At 39.4% G+C, this 21269-nt stretch overlaps 1 protein-coding gene across 1 annotated transcript in view; it reads right to left on the reverse strand.

Annotated features, from left to right (window-relative positions):
• The window catches only part of LOC117787024 (hemicentin-1), an 88184-nt gene that overhangs the window by 30489 nt on the left and 36426 nt on the right, over positions 1 to 21269 (reverse strand). The window contains exons 2-5 of the mRNA XM_034625464.1: positions 16895 to 16943; positions 7410 to 7630; positions 3340 to 3550; positions 2719 to 2846 (exon numbers count right to left, since the gene is read on the reverse strand). Coding sequence (XP_034481355.1) covers positions 2719 to 2846; positions 3340 to 3550; positions 7410 to 7630; positions 16895 to 16943 — 609 coding nt within the window. The remainder of the gene's footprint in view (positions 1 to 2718; positions 2847 to 3339; positions 3551 to 7409; positions 7631 to 16894; positions 16944 to 21269) is intronic.

Genomic DNA, 21269 nt, shown 5'->3' on the forward strand with positions numbered 1-21269 from the left:
GAGGGTATCTGGCGCATAATTTGCTGTCTAATCTCAACTAATCGACGGCATTTGCAATAATATGAAAAATGAAAGAAAAGTTGGCGTCTCTGATAATGATGACTATAGCAAAATGTATATGCCGAGCTGTTAGGAGGAAGGGGGAGAGAACAGGGCGGGGCCTAGAGGTATGGAAATGTGGATACGAGTATAAAAAACAATGACAATGCCCAAACTTTGGCATAACAACTTTTGCGACGGCAAGTAAAAAGTTTGCCTATCAACAGCAACAGAGAGAGGGAGAGGGGAATAACAGTCTGGTTGCTATTATAGCCCATTCTGTCGTCGCTATCAGCATAAATTTCGTATTTGTATTATAATTTTGTAGTTGTTGCTGTTATTATTATTGTTGTTGTTGCTGTTGTTGCTAGCAAATTGGTTAATGAAAGCGAGGTCTCACTGTGACAGGCCGAATGGCAACTGTTAAATGCCAAACTGACATCCTGTGAATCTGCAGTTGCCGTTCATGTGAATTGGAAAAGCATTTTCCGACAGCACTGCATCAAAAATTTACCATATTCTTTCCCTCCCTCTCATCCTGCCACTCTTTGGCAATTGCAGCTGTTTTATTGTCTGGCAATGGCCAAAAATAAAAAAGAGAGAGTAAAGATTGGAAATGTGCAGACATCCACCGATTTATGTGGCATTCAAAGCAGAAAAATCGAGCTTTAAAACAACACATAAAAACTACACAAAAAATGTCTGTCTGTCTGTCTGTCTAGATAAAAAAGGGAATAGGAGGGAGCGGGCGGTGAGGCACCACAACAATACAACACAAGTGCCACACTTATGCGATACAGTTGCCATGGATCCGTGGACTTTGGACTAAAGTCTGCTTTGACAGCCAGCTAATAGCTGGCTAAGTCCACTCAGCGCAACTTACGAAACTTTCAACGCTCGCACATTTATGCAAAGGCTTAGTAAGCGAGGGTTGTCCCATAAGTTGATAAAAAAAAATTACAGTTGCTCAACAGATATTTAATAAGCCAAATGCAAACGAAAAGCAATTTTCGTTGTTACAGAAACCAATTTTGATTGTCTTATCTATAAGGCGACAAATTATAAGTTATCTCTTTACTTTCAATATTTAGAATCAAATAAAAAAGTTATACATGCAAATATAATATATTAAATACATTCAACTTACTGAGCTGCCCTCGCAGCAGCAGCATATGCCGCAAGCCAAAGCGGAAATGCCCGCAAATGTGAGTGAGCGAGAGCGGGAAACGGGATTTAGTCGGATGAGCGCATAAGAGGAAATATGTAACACGTTAATTACAATTAGCGAGCGGAAGTGCGCGAGTAAAAAAAAAGAAAAGCATACATTTAAGCAGGCAATGTGAGGCAGTGCATCAACTAAGTTTATCCATCCATTAAACTAATTAACAGCAAATTTGCATGGATCGTAAATAATCCGTGTGCAGTATGCAGCATGGGCAAGGACCTGTGCAGCTTGTGCTCAGGTTGCGGCTCACACACTCACACATACACACCTGTGCCCCAAGGCACACAATTGTGTGGCGCATGGCGTCGCAGTTGCAGCAAGGATTTTAATTAGAAAATTCCAGGAATACAAGTGGCAGCCAAAGAAGTGAGCAGCCAAACACGAGGAGTTGACTATTACAGCAGTTGGCAGCAGGATTTGTGCACTTTTTAACACGATGCCAGCAAGTTTTTGCCTTCTTTTAGCCAGACCTTTACCCATCTCTTTACTTACCTGGCTGTTTTGTTAAGCATTTGCATAACAATTAGCTTGCAACTCTCGCTTTCTCTCTCTGTCATTGTGTTGAAGAGATTTAAGCGCTTTTAATGCCTCGCAATTAGCCAGGCTTAAATAGCCAGCAACTGCTCGTACACAACTAATTGAGGAGCAACATGGAGCTAAGCGATAATGAGACCAACTGTAGGATGACCAAATGCTTCTTCCATTGCTCAACTAATGTTCGTGCTCTTCAATTGTTTGTCAGCGGCATTAATAGCGGCATTGCGTGCCCCAAAAGCACCTTTTGACCCAGTTCACTTCAAGTTACATAGTGTCATGCAACAGCGTTGATTTACTCATTGAATTGCCAACAGCTGACAGTTTAAATAATGTCAACGGCTTGCAATAAGCTCCACACGCAGCTCCTTTAACTCATTTACCAACAACTGAGTGTCGCATGAGAAGCGGGAAGGGGAACGAAAAGTGACAGAAACAATGTCGAACCGACAACAGTTGGCATTAAGCAACGGATGTGATTGCAATCGCATAAGTTGATGATAAAATCCATTGTCATCGGCAGTCACTTGCGCATCAACTGATATTATTTATCAAAGGCATTTACGATAAGCCACGTTGTTCTTTGATCGATTATTAGTTATCGAATTTTGTCGCTATAGGTAATTTATTAGAGTTGATTTATAAAATTTACTAAATAAATTTTAATATGTTGAACTTAAGCAACCACACAGTCAAATCAGATTAATTATCGATTACTTTCGTTTGACATTCCAGCTCAATGTTTCATAATTCATTCGGACCATTTCAGAGTCTGTTATCAATTTAAATGTCTGAATCTTAAAGTATTAGTTGAATTAATTAAACTAGTGCCCAGAGTAAATGTCAAAAAAATTAAGATAAAAAAAACATGCAAAGAAAAATAGAAACGCCACAGAAATGTAACAATAAAGTTTAATTACCTCCTCGTGATGATACCAGAAGATGTAGGCCGGCGGTTCAGGGCTGAACTTTACAGTGCAAGTGAGATTTATGGTGCTGCCTTTATCAACGTGAAGGTCAGGTCCGCCAAGTATGGTCGCCGTTGGCACTGTCAACAGGGAACGCCATCCGAAAAAAAGTGAACGAAACCAGACGAGTCACCGAAAAAAGATAGAGATGAAGAAGGGAAAGAAAAAGAAGATGGAGAACGTGAAAAACGTTGTTAAAACGAGGCAGAAAAGCAGACTGAAAAGCTAGCAGGCTGTAGAGGGAGCTGGAAGAGAGAGGCCTCCTGGCCTGACACTGTAGAATAATAAACTACGAGATAAAATGAAATTATTGTCGTATAAAAACCAAGTTCTCTGTCCTCCATGCCTTCATGCCTCCCGTTATCCTTGAAGTTGTCGTAGTGCGTGTTCCTCACTCGTTTGCAGTATGTAATTTATTTGCTCAACAACTTTTTTGCTTGTGTCCTTTGCCTTTGTTATTTGCGACAAATGCTTGATTTTTTATGAAGCTCAAGCCAAAGCCTAATGTCGTTGTCGATGTCGATGTCAAAGTCTATGGCTGTAACTCAAACTCAAACTTGATTTTGCACTCACCGACAACATTGAGACGAACAAAATAACTGCGAACTGGTTGCGTTGATATCTGGCACTCATACATGCCCGCATCTCGTTTCTGTGCCCATTTTATCTGCAGCGTCCAGTCGTCGGTGTCCTGATGATGTGTGGCCTGAAACCGCTGATCGGATGTGTATGTGTATGCGCCCACGGTCAGTATGTGAATGTCCCGATGACGAATCCAGGATACCTGCAACAAGCGAAAACAAACAAACAAATTGCACAAAATGTCAACCAAATGTTGCTAGAGGATAGACTGTTGATTAATGCCTGACTACGTAGATATCCTTTAAGCTATGCTAAGAAATAACTTATTTGCTCAACTGTTTTAAAGAGCTCATAAATAAAAGAATTAATATTGAAAAGAATTAATATTAAGATTATTATTTATATATGATTTATTATTTTATGATTTTAAATTTAAGTTTTTTTTGAAGCGAATCATTTCTTTAAGAATATTTAAAGTTTCATTACAATATAAAATTGATTCTTTTTCAACTGTATGTTCCTCAATCTATCCTATCCATATCGATGCGCATGCAGAGTATTGCTACCCAAGGTTTCCTTGTTTATTGCCGTGGGCAAAGAGTTGGCATTAAAAATGTAGCAATTGAAAAACGAATTGCCGTCGCAGTGCCATCAAAATCGAATGAGATGCTCATGTCGGTCCCATTTTCGGGGGCTTACAGCGATTAATCAGGATCGCATCCATCGCGTATTCTCTCCAATTCGTATTGTTAATGGCGGACCGTGCAGCTGCAGCAACTTGGCGTACGTGACGTATGAGCAACATGATGTGGCGCACGCATGAGCTGCTTGAATTTGACAAGTTTACGGCGGTATGGCTGTAATCCTTAAGGAATCTGAGCTGAATTCGTGAGCTGCAGCTCATGGTGGTGTTGGTGGTTCACTGGTTCAGTGGTTGGCTCGTTTTGTCTGGTTTGTTGCTGCTGAGTTTTGAGTTGAGTTTAGCTTTTGCTTAATTATAACAAACTTTTTAAGTAGTTGCAGCGCTGAGACAGAACTTTGTAAGCTGCACACACACACTTCTACACCCTACCTCTCTCTCTCTCTCTCTGTCTCTCTCCTTGGTTGTCACTGTCTGGCACTTGATATGCCCAAGTTATTAAGTCAAATGTAAATGCAAAATTATCGCACTTGACAGTCACAACAAGTGCACAAAACTAACAACTTGGCCCCTTTTTCGACTGGGCGTGGCACATTTTGGTGCGTGTGTTTAATTATACGAAATGTTGTTGCATACTAAACAATGGCCTTAACATCGACTAACACACACACACACACACACATACTTATACACAGTCACTGTGGGAGCCTTAGTTTGGCAGTTTTGTGCACCGCATGTGGACCGCAATGAGTGTATAAAAGTGTGAAAAACATGTCGACAGGGGCTGCCATTAAACAAACATTTTACGCAACAAATTAAAGTGTAATTAACAAGTGTATGCTCTGCACTAACAACAACAACAACAACAACAGAAACGACGTCCAATCGCTGAGCTGTATCCCTGGTGCTAGCAATTCCCTTGCATATCTTCGCTCTTCCCGTCTGCCCCTGGCATATTAGCAGCCCTCAACCCTACTGTAGCTACGAGGGTGGACTGATAAGTCATTGACCAAAGTAGGAAATTTCAACTTTTTTAATCAAATTAGAATTTTCTTCGTTACTGTAATCCATCAACTGATGACTGTTGAAGTTTTGCTACAAATTTATAGTAAACAACTTTCAAAACTTTTTTTTTTCATTACAAAAATGTAAAAATTTAAAAAAAAACTCTACATAAATTTATTTTACTCTGTTTCATTTTCTGTGGTTACTTTTTGTAATTAAAAAATGAATTGTTGTAAAAAAAAGATTGTGTTGAAAAGTTGATTTTCTTTAAATCAAAAAAAGTTGCTTTCCCACCTCGATCAATGACTTTTCCGCCCACCCTCGCACACATAACAGACGTAACAACACACACAACATGTCCAGCTGAGTTCGTTTCGGTTTGGTGTTTGGTTTTCTCAACTCGGACTGCCCCAAGTGCTGTTGACGCATGCGGCAAGTGCAATTTTCCTGAAATTGTTTAAATAATTTCGCTCTTAAATGCAATTGAAAGTGTGCAATCTCCCTGCAGTGCAACCCATTTGGGGGTATGGTCGTGTAAAGGGGCTGTAAAAGGGTTTCACTCCCTTCCATCTCCCCGCCCACTAGAGTGCGTCGTCGTCGCTGACGTGTGGCAGGCAGCGTTGCCAGTTGCCACTCGTCGTTGCTTTTGTGTGTTGGCAAGAAATTAAAAGTTGCTGCAACTGCAAGCTGCAAATCCTTCAACTCTTTTTGCTCCTATTTCTTCCCCTCTCTCTCTCTCCCTCCTGCTGCTCCCTCCGTACCCCCTGTTGATGTTCTCGCTGTTGGCGCATTTGTGTCAAGTGCTTTGGTAGCTCGGCGCGTGCTGAAAGTTTGTTGGTTTTTGGCATTTGGAGTCCTGTTTGTTTGCCTTTTGCGCCGCGTGCTCAGCCATTGTTTGTTAATGAGCGTTCGAATCTTTCCCACCAAGTGCTCATTTGCCACTGTGAGTCCCTGACTCTTCTCCCCCCCTCCCCAGAGCACCTCTTTTGCAATCCGGGGCAGCGAAGCACGTGCTGTTAGACTTTGCGTGGCGCCACTGTGATTAATTGTGCTGTGCAACACTTTCGCCTTGCCTAATTATTCATAAACTTGTCTGTCACGCATATTAAAAATGTTGCCACACGCCGATAAAAATTGTCACGCCCAGACGGCCCGTTGCTGACAGTCCAACATTTCATTTAAATTGTTGCAAAGAAAATAAAAAAAAGCATGAATGATTAAATACATTTGCAGTTGACGTAATTAGATGTTTTCTTATCTCAATGTTGTTTTCTAGTCAAATGAAAGACAAAGATAATAATAATAAAAAAAATAGATGAGCATACAGAAGAAACAAGAAATAATTTTGCTCAATTTATTCAGATTCATTAGACTTTCCAAAAGAAGTATTTACGTAGGGAAGTATTTAAATTTGATAATATAAAAATAGAAAATAAAAATTATTTTTTTGCACAAAGGCAGACACAAAATATTGTACTCTACTTTCTACCTCTATAAATTTGTTACATATTTCATTAAAAAATTGAAATGCCCTTCAAGATAAGGTATCCAAAAGCCTCTGTGCTAATTAAATGTTTCAAAATATGTCAAATTAAAAATGTTGCCAAGTTTTTTCCGCACTCGTATAAGCATGGAAATAATAAGCTCAAAATGAAAGTAGGGCTGATAATACCCTGTAGCCAAAAAGCATGCATTAAAAATAATTTAAATAAAAATAATATATAAATATTTAAAAAATTAAGAATCAACAACTGCAGCCATATTCTGCGAAGTTTTAAGAGAAAAGCCTAGCTATTAAAATGCATACAGGGTATTTTGCAGTTCAAATGAATAGCATTTTTAGCCGGGTTGCCTGCCTGGGGGAGGGGCGTAATTAAAGCAGATAAACAAAGGAAAACAATTGCAATAACAGTCGCGCTTACAGGACAGAATACAAAAATTGCTAAATTTCAGAAAAGAAAACAACTTAATGCCGACTTAGGACTTACGAGGAAGCGCGCTGTTCGGAGGACGCAGTTCGGCCCAAGAAAAGGTTTTCTGTCTAGGCCAAAACACAGCACAGTGAGTAGCACAGACAATACAAAAGAAAAATCAGAAGCAAACAAAAAGAAGTCAACGGAAAAAAAGTGCGCCTTCCTTTGGTTGGTTGGGCGTGTAACTAATTAAAAATTTTGCAGTCATGCTAAGGGAATTACATTTTGACAAGGCGACGATGTCGACCAGGTTGGCGAATCCACGAACTCAACAACAACAACAAGAACAAAGCTGAGCGCATGAGAGAATAAGCTAACAGTTAAAAAGAAAGCAGTGAGTGGCGGAATGTAGGGAGTGTGGGTTAATGTCAAAAACTTTAAAGGCTAAGCGGATCGTCACGAACGAGCAAAAAGTTTGTTAGCCACCTGCCGTATCCACTCACCGTTTTGTTGGCCAAATTGCGCACACGGCAACTCAGATACGCGGATTTGCCCATAAGGGCGGTCACATTGCGGGGCGTTGAGGGATCAAAATACGGCTCCATCCATTTGGGATGCGTATACGCAGCGGTGGGCATTGTGGGCGCCATGGCTGGCGTTGTTGTCATCTCATCTAACGAGTTGTAGCCCTCAATGGGTCCATGTACGCCGCCATTTGTCATACCTGCAACGAGTTTTCGAAAATGAAAAGCAAAGTTGTTAAAACAAATATGAAATTGTATTTATATTTAAGAGTGATAATAAAGGATTTACTTTTAAGTATAGCTTTAGCGTAATTATCTTTTAATTATTTGTCAAGCTTTGAAAAATTCTTGACGAAGATACTTATGAAAATTAAACAATTTATATCTTAACACATTTGAAACAATTCTTTTTTTATATGAATTTACGTTCATTATAAATATAAATTGAATGAATGCATAGATAAATAAAAATATTTGAATGCATATAAATTACGTTCAATCCTTGCTAAACTTTTGCAATCTGTAATACTTCAGGAGGTAAAAAAAAACATTTATTTGTCTAAACGAAAAACGAATTGCAGTGTGAAAAAGTCAAATTGAACAAATAAACGGAATCCGGCATATGTCAGTCAGTCTGTCAGTTCGTCAGAGTCGCGTATGAATCTCTCCCTCTTTGTATACATATAAATCATTCTTTCTCCCCTTGCGAGTAATAAGTCCGGATTTATCTCTGCGCGCCACACGGCAAAAAATATTAAATTTTTTTGGAAAAACTGGAGCAGCTAAAAAAAAAGTTTGTACAAAATGTTTTTAATCGCGAGAAGTAAAAATTTAAACGAGAAATGTAAAAGGTCATATATGAAAAGGAAAAAGAACATCTCAGGACCTACAAAAATTTTGAATGCACTCGTCAGAGTCGGGGATATTGTTAAAAATTTGTCATCGGCTTAATGCAAGTGAAGGATAAAAGTTAAGTTTATTAAATTCTCAAGCCAAAGGTTCGGTCAAAAGGTGCCCAAGTGGCCGCAGTAGCAACACTGGTAGCCACTGGCAACTCTTTAGTTTCAATTTAGAAATGAACCACTGAAAGTCTAAGGGCAACATCAAATGGCAAACTGTATGGAGGGGGGATTTAAAGGGGGCAAAAGCATTTTAAAACCGCAGACAGCTGCAAAATGAACGCATAGAGAATGGAGATAGGGAATGGGAATGGGTATGGGTTTGTGGTAAGGGTTGGACTGTCGGCCTGGCCTAGCAGCCTCAGCCTGGCACGGTGAGCAGCCTTCAAGCGAGTGAAGTGTTTGCGGTTGGCAAGTACAAGTGCACACACGGACACATACGCACAAGAAAGAACGAAATTGTGTCACTGCTTACATCACGGTGGCACACACACACACACAACCACACACATATTTATACACATTGCCACACCCATATTGGCCAACCACAAGCGGCTGCACCTCTTCTCTATCTCATGGTTATGCAAAATATTTGCACTCAAATCATATTTCAAGGATTAAAACTTGCATTCATTCGAAAACTGTTTTTCCACATGCACGCCTTTAGTCATACACACACCACACACACCGCACACACACTAAAAGACACAAATATGACTGCCCTACAACTTCGGCTTCATTAAACAAAAGGTTGCCAGCATATGACGCGCATTTGCATTTCCATAAATTGAGGGCGCCATTGAGGGAAGCACAGGGTGGCATTCATATGATAGATGCTTAAGCTTAATATGCTTAGTGTCTGTGCCAAAGTTGCACAAATTTCGAGTAAGTACTGCATACACATTTAATGCAGCTGCCCATAAAAGTATGCTATGGTTTTTGTAAATATTCTCTCTGCAAAAACAGTCGGAAAGCGTTCTTAAAGTCAATCCAAAACTTATGGGAATTAAGAACTGGTAAAAAATTCAATTGCCACAGCTGAATACGCTTTATTTGAGTCTCATGTGTATATGTGTCTGTGTGCATATATATAGCTGAATAATACATATGTATGTATTAAGGCATGGGTGATTGAGTGTTTGCTTAATCATTACAGAGACTACTGGGCACGCCCACTTACCGACTGCCAGGCAGTCGTTCTCGCTCTTATACAATAACTTTGCATACTTGCGTTTAATTTGTGATGACGATGTGAAGGGAGTAGGGGAAGTGGAAGTGGCAGAAGCAGACGAGAAGGAGGCAGAGTCGACGGCATGAAGCAATTAAGAAAACTTTTGCAATTTTCACGCTTTTATTTTGGCATATTTTCGACATACCCTGTTAGTCCAAAAAAAAGTAAAGTAAGTCTAGGCTATTACTATTCAATCCAAATTGAATATTTTTCTATCGCTGTCAATTTTTTTCATTCGATTTTCTTGTAAAATGACAATTTTTATTATTATTTGTCCCAACTTTGATAAACTTTTAACTAAACTGAAATAAAATCATTTTATATTACTTATTTTCAATCGATGGCAAAGGGTATTTGCCAGTCAATCAAATGACGAAGGTACATTTATAAATTGGTTAATTTTTTGGGGTTCAAGAGTTTGATGTTGTGCCTGAAATGATGCGTAATGTGCAATACTTTGAACCCGTAGCTCAATGAATTTTCATGCCTTGCTGCTAATTGCCTGCTTATTGGTGAGGCTTAAATGAGAGAGGCATTTAATTGTGTTTTATGGCATTGAATTGGTATTTGTAGTAAATTTCGGCAGACTTCATTGTTCTTTTGACTTCGGCTGTGTGTGTGCGTCTGTTTGGGGTGTGTAATTAAAAATCAACATGCGGCGCACAGAAATTGAGCTGCTCGAAGCTACTAGTTGTGGATGCCTTCTTGCCCCATTGTCATTAATTTCCTGCTAATGCAACATGACGAGCACAAATTTGATTGCATGTGAAGCTGGAATTGGACATGTGCTGATGCTGCTCCTTGTGCTCCTTGTTTTCTTTCTGCTGCTGCTACTGTAGTCTTCCTGAGCACGCCAGCATGAATAATGGTGCCTTTTGACATTGTCTAAGCTGTTTTATGCGTGGCACCGTGACTTTGCTGGAAATCAAATGAACCCCAAGCCAAGTGAGTTGCTCGATGAGCCGTCAGGCCAGAGCACCGCGATTCCATTCCTAAACTGGACACTTATGCTGACAGCCACTCAAATATGCATGTGGCACCTTTGGCAACTAAGGATGGCCATCAACAAGAAAGTATCGATAATGACATCGCAAAGAAATATCGAGTAGAATATGATCTTAAAGAGTATGTATTGTAATAAATACTATATCTATCTAACAATGTGAATCAGTTAAAATTGAAAAAAATAATAGACTAACAATAATAATCAAAAGATTAACATACTGGTCTAAGGACTTGGAACGAAATTATTTTAAAATCAAGTGGCAAATGATGACTTTTCTGTAAGTTGTACTCGAATAGAAAAAAGATTAGAATAATATTCAATATATTGAATTCAAAATAGAATGTTATATAGTTATGAAACTTAAATATCGATATCACTATATCGATACCCATCGCTACAGCTGGCAACCACTTAACCACTCAACCACTCAGTTACTCATTTATTTATGTGCTGCGCAGTGCATTGCGCGAGGCTTTTGTCGTCGTCCTTATTGTGGCCTCGCTGCTGGCGTTGGAGCTGGCGCGTCGCCGCTTGCGGCTGACGTCTTAATTAAGCTTAAATGATGCTGCAAAATTTATTTCATTTCGCACTCGAAGCCTCACGACTGTAACTGAAACTGAACCCTGAACCCAACGCGGAAGCAGAAGCAGTAGCTGCTGTTGCTTTGTTGTAGTGGGAGCTTCTTCTATACGCACGGCATGCATATAAATTATCGAGGCAAATTACATGGCACATGCTGAAAATTGAAATGTGGCTACTGTTTGCACATGTATATGTATAGTATGTGTGTGTGCATGTGTGGCAGGGACAGTAGCTGCTGTCATATTTATTTGCTTGCCGCTTCAGAGCTGATTATTTTTAATGCTCGTCATTAAAATGCTTCAATCGAATACTGCTTTACTTGCTCTACTGATTAACCCATGACATGCATGTGAAAAATTAATTCAACTGCAGCAAATACTTTAAAATTATTTTAAAAAAAACCGAAGAATTAATTATTCATTTTAAAGTTGACATAAAAAATTTCTTTTTATTAATTTTGTTAAAAATTTATTATTATTTTAGGCAGAAACTTGTTGATATTTGTAAATTAAACTTTTTCGTTTAATAAAAGTTAAAGCATTTATAAAGCTAACAAGTTTTTTTGATGCAGAGCAAAGCATTTCTTGAGGCAAACCAAAAGTATGAAATGTTTTGTGGCATGAGAGCAGAAATTCAATTTTAAATACAAGAAACTGTAAGTAATGTTTAAAATTAATAGTTAAATAAGTGCTTTGAGTTAAGACTTCAACGGCATTCACTCTTCACTCTTTTAGGTCTTTGTCTTTAGTCTTTGTGTAACTTGTTATCTTCTTCAAGGTTGATTGACAACATTTTTGTGCAATGTTGTTAGTGTCATTGTCGTTGTTGTTATGGTTTTGTTTGTTTGTCTTTGCATAGCCACTTCGTCTGACAAAACATGCGATACGATGCGACACGACAGAGGCATACACATACACACACACACTCACACACTTACACCCATAACTCATATTATGAAATATTCGTAAAATTTCCTACAAAGTACAAGAAAATGCCAAGTGTGTGTGTGTGAAAGTCAAAAGCATAAAGTGAAGTTTATACAAGAAGTTGGTAGAAGGCTGCCTGATTCTGACTGGTTGGCTCCTTGGCTGCTTGGCTGGCTGCCTGCCTGCCTGATTCTGGCAGGCCTTATCACCTCTGGCCTCTGCGTTCAAGCTTATAATGAAGCATTGTTTGTTGCACAAAGTTTAGCCCGGAATGAAAGCAGTAAGAAACAAGTAAGAAGGCTATTATCGAGTTCCCGACTATAAGATACCCCTGACTCATTTTAAATATGAATTGTTTGTATCATTGAATTGGTAACTTTAATTTTATAAAAATTACGTAGACTTAAAACAGCCATAACTAAAATTATTTAAGGAGAATGTTTAATATAAACCGGAAAACTATTAGTGAGGTGGAGATTTTGTCGATTGTGGCATACCCTTGCACTCTACTAGTAAGCGGTACTAACAGCCAAGAGAAAACAACACAGCCAGCCAACCAGCCAAGGCTTCAAGAAGGAGAAAGCTCTGAGAATATGTGTATGTCACCTTGTTTAGATGGGGTCGGGGGAAGAAATGGGAGTTGTGCGATGGGCATCGGGAGAAGAGAGCGTAGAGCGGGTAGACTCTGCTGCTCAACAAGATATTAAAATAATATTTACAAGGACTAAAGTGGTGCGCATAATGCATGAGACGTTGGGTAATAAAGCAAAACCAAAATCATACAGAGAATCATAGTCAAGAGCAGGAACAGGATAATATGAAATATCTGCATTTGAATTTGCCAACATTTTGGCTCGTTTTGGCCATTGTCGAATGCCTGATTAGAACTGTCGTTTGTTATTGTTTGGCAGTTTCGACAATGTCGTCTTGTTTTTATTAATGATCATCATAGATTTTACAATCACACAGTGTAATCCATTGCCCAATCAGAGAAGCAGCCATTTTCCACTCTCCTTCCTCTCTCTCCCTCTCTCCGCTTTGCTTGTGCCCATTTTGGCTGCCAGAAATCTATTCAATGGCTTGGAAAAGGGTCAACACTCGGCTTTCGATTCGGTTCGGGCAGTGGATCTTTGTCGATGAAGGCACAAAATGCTGTCGAATTTTAATTGCGTGTGTTAATATTTGAATTCAGTTCCATTTCGTTCCGTTCCGGCCCATTGTCTACGTTGGGATTTATAGTTGTTTCGCTGCCATGGCAATATACAATTTGCAGCGCGTGTGGCCATAAATTCAAGTTTTAGGGGCGACAATTGATGTTTATCGTTTTGCTGGCGAGTTGCCCTAAAAAGTAGGCAATACATTTTGAAGTAGCCAAGGCTACATTCTCAAATGCCAGGTGTCTTGTGGTCTTGCATTATTCAATCAACCTAATCAATCACAACAACAAAAACAAGAACAACATCTTGTTGAGGTTCATTTTGTTTTTGGTCACAACAGGGCAAAACCGCAACGCAGGCATTTATAGGTTAAACTTTTAATTGCAGGCCATGCAAGTGACATGTCACAACACTTGTAAACACGCACACATAAACACACCCACACACATCTGGCAGTGTAAACATATTTACAGTTGCTGCCAAACCGCAAAAGGCAAACTCAATTGCGATTGCGATTGCAGTTTCTACCATATCTTTTTCAATTGTTCATCTGATACTCTGTAAATTGAGGTATTAAAGGGTATGCACGTTGGTGAAACTTATAAACGAAAATCTTAATAAAATGTTGGCATTTCATCCTTTTAGTTACTCAAATAAATTAGTATTACAGGGTATCTCTGCTGCTGCTCTAAGGCGCTTTCTATTGCTTTGCAGCTACTGTGGCCGGCTCAGCAATATAAAATATTAAATTCAAATGAAAACACCATAGATTTGTGCTCTGGTTTTTTGCTTTCTGACATTTTGTGAGTGAGCGAAAGCAATGAAATATTTACAACAGCGCACAGCTGCTGGCAAATGCAACCGCATGGCAAAGTGTAAACAAACTTACAATAAATCATTTTTAAATAATTTACAATATGGCAAATGGCTGTGCTGCATTTCTACTCGGTCGTTGTCAAGCTAAGCCCCCTAAAAAACAAATACAAAAAACAACAAAAAATATTTCAAAATCGATGTGCAACCAATGCCAAAGTTGAATTTTGCTTTGCACAGAGCACAAATTTTGCACATGTCGCGCTTTACGCGTCAACAATTGGACGGCTGCTACAAATGGAGCGCCAAACAGTTTAAAAAAAAAAAAAAAAACAGAAAACATTTTATTTTCCGCGTTTTTTTTTGTGACGCAACACGAGGCGTGTAATGGCTTAGCCAGAGCCGCACTTTGGCTGTCACGAATTCGGCGGCCAGATCCTCGATACGTGCATGTAGCACTGATGTGACTCCGGCTTGCACTTAAAGAGCTGTTTTGCATAGCGATGGGAAAAATGTTGGGAAAAGTATCACATAGAAAATGTCATTGAATATCGATAAAACTATAATAAAAGCAGCCTGAAAGCTGAAATTAAACATGAGCACGAAATAACCAATTTAACAAATTAATATATATATAAAAATTTTTGTCCTGACTGACTGACTGACTGAGTGAGTTAATGAAAATATACTTTTTAGCAAAAAATCTTAAAACAAAGTGTCAATTTAAATCTATACATTTGCCTTGCATGAGTCTACTTTGTCATAGTTAATATATGTGATTCTTGAATCTGTAAAAACAAATAATTAACTTAAGAAATTAAAATATTTTCGATTTGTGGTATAAGAATCGATGCATCGCATTGAATATTATTTTGATTCTTCCATTCTCCTTGTCGATACATTTCAATACCCATCCCTAGTTCTGTACCCTCTGTGCTGTGTGTCCTCTGTGCTGTGTCCCGTGTCCTCTGTCCTGTTCCATATGCATGTTGTCGCGGTGGAATTTCTTTTTTTTTTTTCCTTTTAAAGACTGTCTGACAAAACTGTTTGCTATACGCGTGCTGACTGCCAAAAGTTGACCGCTCCTCCGCTTCACCTTCCTCCACAATTCTGTCGCACAGGAGAAACGGCATCGTCAGCTGCTTTAGCTGGTTTTCTACTTTGATTGAGTGGCCATTCGACTTGATGGCCACATTTTGAATTGAGTTCGAACGGAGCAAATGACTTAAAAGTGGCAACTGTCCTCGTGCTTAGCTCAACTGTTTGTACAAGTGAACGATGAGAGAGAAAGTAGCTGAGAGTGTGAGAGAGAGAGATGAGGAGGAGCGTATGTCCTGTTACTATCTCCATCAGCTGCCTCTTATTTCACTTACATAGTGCCACTTAGTTATGGCTGCTTCAACTCGAAGCTGAGACGTGTACAATCATTGCGTCAGTCACGTTCTGAATTGAACAAATTCATCAGACTATGTACAAGGTACTATCGTTCGCATAGAACGGCATGACATGAAAAGGACACACTCATTGCCTTGTCGTTATCCTGAATCCAAGTCTGTGGCATTGCAATTTTCTATTTGTATTCAAGCACAGACCAAAATTCAGCACCACGAATACATATCGATCGAATTAAATTGAGATTTTTATGCGTGCATGATTGCATTAATAAACACTTTGTCGAGCTACCGAGCACTGTCGAGCTGCCGAGCACAAACCCAACCGTGATGTTTTATGGCCTTAAATTTCAATTTATAGTTTGCATTATTCTTTCCTTCTCGCTTTGCAATTTTCATTTATTTATTTGCTTATTTGCATTGTTGCAAATGGCAGCCATCAACATTTCATACAAGGCTTTTAGGGGCACATTTCGTTAAATTGAAACAAGTAATTTATTAACCATTTTTACAAATATATTGCAAATATTCGCACAGAAATATGATATTCGAAATTATTTTATAGTCCATCAAGATGAATTGTGAATGCTGAAATTAATTCACTTTAAATAAATAATACAAGAAATAAATAAAAATTAATTTCACACATTCGGAAAATATTTGGCAAAAAGTTGCGACTGATTTAAAAAAAAAAAACAAAGTATGAAAATAAATAATATATTCAGTGTCAGTCAGAGACGATATCATACTTAAGTTAATTAATTGAAAATTAATCACTCAATTAGCTCAATATTGCATACTCTGCGTATACTTAATATGCCATATAATACTATTTCCGCACATTTTATTATTAGAACTTTGAACGTTAATTTCAAACAACAATAAATTCTTCCATACATTTCTAGTTCATTGAAGTTTGAGTTTGGCCGAAAAACAGAATCAGAGTTGGGGTTGAATACGTGTCTGGTTGCACTCAAAATATTTGCCGCATGCACATGCAGTAAAAGTTTCAGCAGCGATAACTCTAGCCTCGCAGCAAACTGAAGGAACAAGTTAAAGCAACAAGCTCAGATAATATTGAAACAGTAATTTAATCAGGAGAAGAAGCCAATGTGCACTAAAGGTAAAGCATACAAAACAAAAGTCCACATTGCAGTGGTAATTACAATTACAAGTCGACGCGATATATATATCCTATTTGTATTGCTGTTGTCTGCTGCCTGCCACATGCCTCTTGTCTCTTGCCGCTTGCCGCTTGCCGCCCGTTGCCTGCTGCCTGTCGAATCTGATATAGATACGCTGCCAAGTGCTGGACGACGACGAGGATGACGATGAAGAAGGCCATTGGAGCAGCTGCCGCGATCTCTTAGCGTGTGCCAGGCACGTACCTGCCGTGGAGTGTAAGTGTGTGTGCTGTGTGTGTGTGTGTATATACATTTCCAGCGGTCGATAGCCAGACTTGAAATCAGAAGCAACAGCAGCAACAGCTCAACAGCAACAGCAGCTGGCTGCAGACACGAGTGCCAGAATTCCCTTAAGGTTTGCCATTTAACTGGTTGGCGGACTGGCTGACTGAAGAGGAGAAGGGGGGCTAACTACCTGTGCAGCAATAGCAGCAACAACAACAGCGAAGTGTATGAAATATTTTCACATTGTTTGCTCTTGTTAACATTTTTCCTACATCTGGCAAACTCTCAGTTGCGCCCTCCTCTTTATTGTTGCTGGCGCTATAAATTTTGAAAATACACACATCTGAGTGTATGTGTGTAAGTGTGTGAGTGTGATAGCGGCTGGCTGCTGTTGCTGACACTGTGGATATATCTCCCGGGGGTAACTCAAAGTGGAAATGCTTGCCTTATTAGTACATTCAGCAGTAAAAATGTGTTAATCTATAAACGTGCCCGAAAGTATGCAATGCTTTTTCGCTGCCATCTCAGTTTCTCTCTCCCTCTTTATTTTATCTTTTTCGCTTTGTGTGTGTGTGTATGTGAGTGTGTGTGTGTGTGCGTGTGAGCACTCTGGTATTTTACGTTGCCCGCGAGACACGTCAGCCAGATTTCAGTTGCTGTGCGAGCAGCTCTTTAATGAATTTATCGCGTGTTGGGATTCCGTTACACATACGCCCCGTAACCGGCAGTGACTTTGACTCGAGCTGCTTGGCTCGCACTTTGGCAAGCCACTACTATTTTAAAGCCTCCTCCTCCTCCTCCTCCTCCTTTTCCTCTTCTTCTCATGCAAACTATGTGCTTTTAATGTTTATGGGCCGCGGCTAGAGATAGAGTGCTGTCTGTCCCAACGCCTGACAGGTGCCATGAACAGGCGGCACAAGCTGATTATGTTGTTACAACATTGTTGCCGCTGCCCTTATTAAAGGTTGTTTGGACGGCACTTTGAGCCTGCCATGTAAAACATTAAAATTTGACAGCTTTTAATGGGCAACAAAAGCGCAGCTGGCCCAACTTTTCAACGCTTTTCTCCTTCTCTATCTCTATCTGTGCATTTGATGTGTTTGCCTCCATGTTGATGAGTGGCTTTAATCGCTGTCTGCATAAGAAAGCAGCACTTGCAGTAGCAACTTGATCGCCGCTCAAGCTCGGCTCATAAATCATCATATGAACAAGATATGCCTTTAAACAACAGTGTTGCCATTTTGGCTTACTTATCGCTAGATTTATCCCTTATTTTAATGGGAGTTTTTTATCATATATTTATTAAAATTTGCTTAAAAAATCTACATTAAGTCATGAAATGCAATCTTTATAGATTATTAGCTTTTATTAATTTTTTTAAATTTGTAATAAATGTTAAATATAATATAATTTTAACTTAAATTTCTCAAGCGAACACAGTAGTATTTTTAGCTAATTCGATAAATTTTAATTTTGAAATTTAGCTAATTTTGGCAACACTGCTTTGGCAATCAGCCAAAAACTGTTAGCGTTCCAAGCATTTCGGTCTCGTCTAGTCGCCTGGCAGCTGCCACAGAGCGAGGCGACAGAGATAGCAGAGTAAGAGAGATAGCGAGATACATAGAAATCGCATAGGAGAGAAAGAGTAGCAGTGAAATTATTGTTTTCCAATTAATAAATGTCAATTACGTTTGTGAGCGTAAAAACAAGGTCAACTTGCAACAAATGCACACACATACAGGGGGAGAGAGAGAGAGAGAGAGGGGCACGCATTCGCACAGTGCCTGCAATATGTTTGCACACTTGACCGCAACAGGATTGTGCCCTGCCCTGCTACTGTCATCTTAAATAAACGACATGGCTGTTTTGGGGGGAGGGAGGCTTAGCCCCAGGCATTTGCCACTGTCTGGGCTTCCCTTAAGCTGACCGCTCTGCCCCACCGCCCTCTCTTTACTCTAGCTGCCCCTCCTTTTCCACCCTCAACTCTCCTGCAACCATATTGTGCATGTATGTCAAGCGGCGTCGCTACAAATGAAACATAATGGCCGAAGTAATGGCCCAGTGCAGCTATTACTAACTGTCTGCATATGTGTGTGTGTGTGCTTGTGTGTGTGTGTGTGTGTGTGCATTATGTGTGTGCCTTGGGGTGTTGTTGCAGCATATGTAAATGCAATTTGTAAAATTTTTGCATCACTTTTATGAATTGACAATGATTTCATTTTCGGTTTGTTTGACAGCCCAGCAAAAGTTTGCAGTCTGTAAACTTCTACGACTGACTGTGCAATGGAATTGTGTATTTTTATTTGCTCTCTTTTTCACTCCCCTGCCCATTCGCCTGCCCCTTCCCCAGCCAACATCTGTTGGCATTGTCTTTGCCATAATTGCATTCTCATAGTTTTGTTCAACATTTTTGCTTAGTGTTCTTTGGCTTTGATTACAGTTGCTGTTTTTGTTGCTATCGTTGCACTTGTTGTAATTGCAATTTACGTGCGTGTATGTGTGTATTTGTGTGTGTGTGTGTGTATATATGTCTTGTTCTAAGCATTACGTGCGAGAGCTGTTTCCTTGAAATTTCCGACTTAAATTATCAACGAATCTCTTTCTCTCTCTCTCTCTCCTTCTGTCTCTCTCCGTCGGAGCCAGTTGTGGGTGCTTCTCCTGTTGGGCAAACTTTTAAGGGATAGCTGTGCAGGATGCAGGCTGCAGGCAGGAGTCGGCAGGATGCAGGATATAGCACGTAGCCGCAGCAGCTGCACATACATAAGGATTTGGGTTTTTGGTTCGCTTTTGGTTTACGGGATTTTTCGGTTGCTTACGAACTGTTTGTTTATGTATGGGTGTGTGTGTGTTTGCGTCTTTTTATGCATGTGTGTGTGTTTGGAAATGTTATGCAATCACACTAATGCGCAGTTTATGGTTAGCAGCAAATGCAACAGCAACAACAACAACAACAACACCAACACCAGCCCGAAGAAACACCTAGGAAAAGCGCCTTTTATAAATGGTTGCCACAGCAGCAACATCATCAACTGCGGCATGCCCCAAAAAACAGCTTTGAGCGACGTTACCTGCGCTCCACTAAGCGCTCTTTATTAATTGTTTTGCACCCACTGCGACCGATTAATAAATAACATGACAACTTTGTCATCGCCCAAAAAAGTAGGCAACACTTTTGCTTCAGCTGCCGCAGTCGTGAGTAGAGATGGATATCGGCAAAATAGTATCGATATTGACGTCTCATAGAAAATATGGTTTCGTAATGAATAAAAGATTAATATTAATGAAATAAACTTGAAAAATAAAAAATAGAACCAAAACACAACTAAAAAAAAAATACATGAAAACTTAGCAACCATTGTGCAACCATTTACAGCCATCAGAATCAAAATCAAAATAAATCTTTTAATAAAGTGTCAATTTATTGTAAATTTGTAGGTTCATCTTATGTTGCTTTTCGAAAAAAACATAATTTCAATGTATCATTATAAAATTGATACCACCAAATCGACACCCATCACTAGCCATGCGATTTGCTCCCATTTGAGACTTTTTTTGGGGGGCCTGCATACATTTTGTTTCAATTATGTTGCCAATTGTATGCCGAGTAAATATTTCTTTGGCAATGGCGGTTGCAACTTGTCCAAAAGGTTGCACAATATCTTTTATGCATATGCAGCGAGTGAATATGTGTGTGCCGTGTTTGAGTGAATGTGTGTGTGCTGTTAAATCATCATGAATGTTTAACAATGCGCACACTTCATTGCACATGCCATATGGGTTTTTGGGCGAGCGCCATAAAACTTTAAAATGCATGAGTCCTTCAAGCAAAGCGTTGCAATCTTAATGGGCAGCCCTTAAAGATAGATCCTAAAAGAGCGACCCCAAAGTGAGAGAGAACTTTACTTAAAGCGTAAGTTATATGCACATTAATTTGACTCGACTTCAGCCAAGGCATTTGTCTTACCAATGGCAACAACTAACAATGCGACTCAAGTCAGAAGCAACAGCAATTCGCCTCCGCCATTTGCTGGCTTTCAACTGTCGACTGTCGACTGTCGCCTTTCGTTTGTCGCTTGTCGCCATTAGAAGCACGCACAATGGCACTAATAAATTAAAACCGAAAGCTAATTTCTGTAATTGCCTGCACGGCGCGAATCAAGCTCCTTGTTCTTGCCAATGTCGTGCTGACTCCTGCTGCCCTTTTTTTCTCCCCCTCTTTTACACTATACCCAGCACATTAAACTCCTTGTGTAATGGGGTATGTTAAGCTAGAAGTAAATGGGTTGCAGCTACTTTACTGGGGTTTACTTTAACTAGTTTAAGTCAAGACTAAATCACTGTCTTTTATTTTTTTTAACATTTTATATGCATTTCAATGTTTTAAAAAAATTAGTATAAAATAAAATACACATATTTATTATTGTT

This window comes from Drosophila innubila, assembly GCF_004354385.1.
Source record: "Drosophila innubila isolate TH190305 chromosome 3L unlocalized genomic scaffold, UK_Dinn_1.0 0_D_3L, whole genome shotgun sequence".
NCBI classification, from domain to species: Eukaryota; Metazoa; Arthropoda; class Insecta; order Diptera; family Drosophilidae; genus Drosophila; species Drosophila innubila.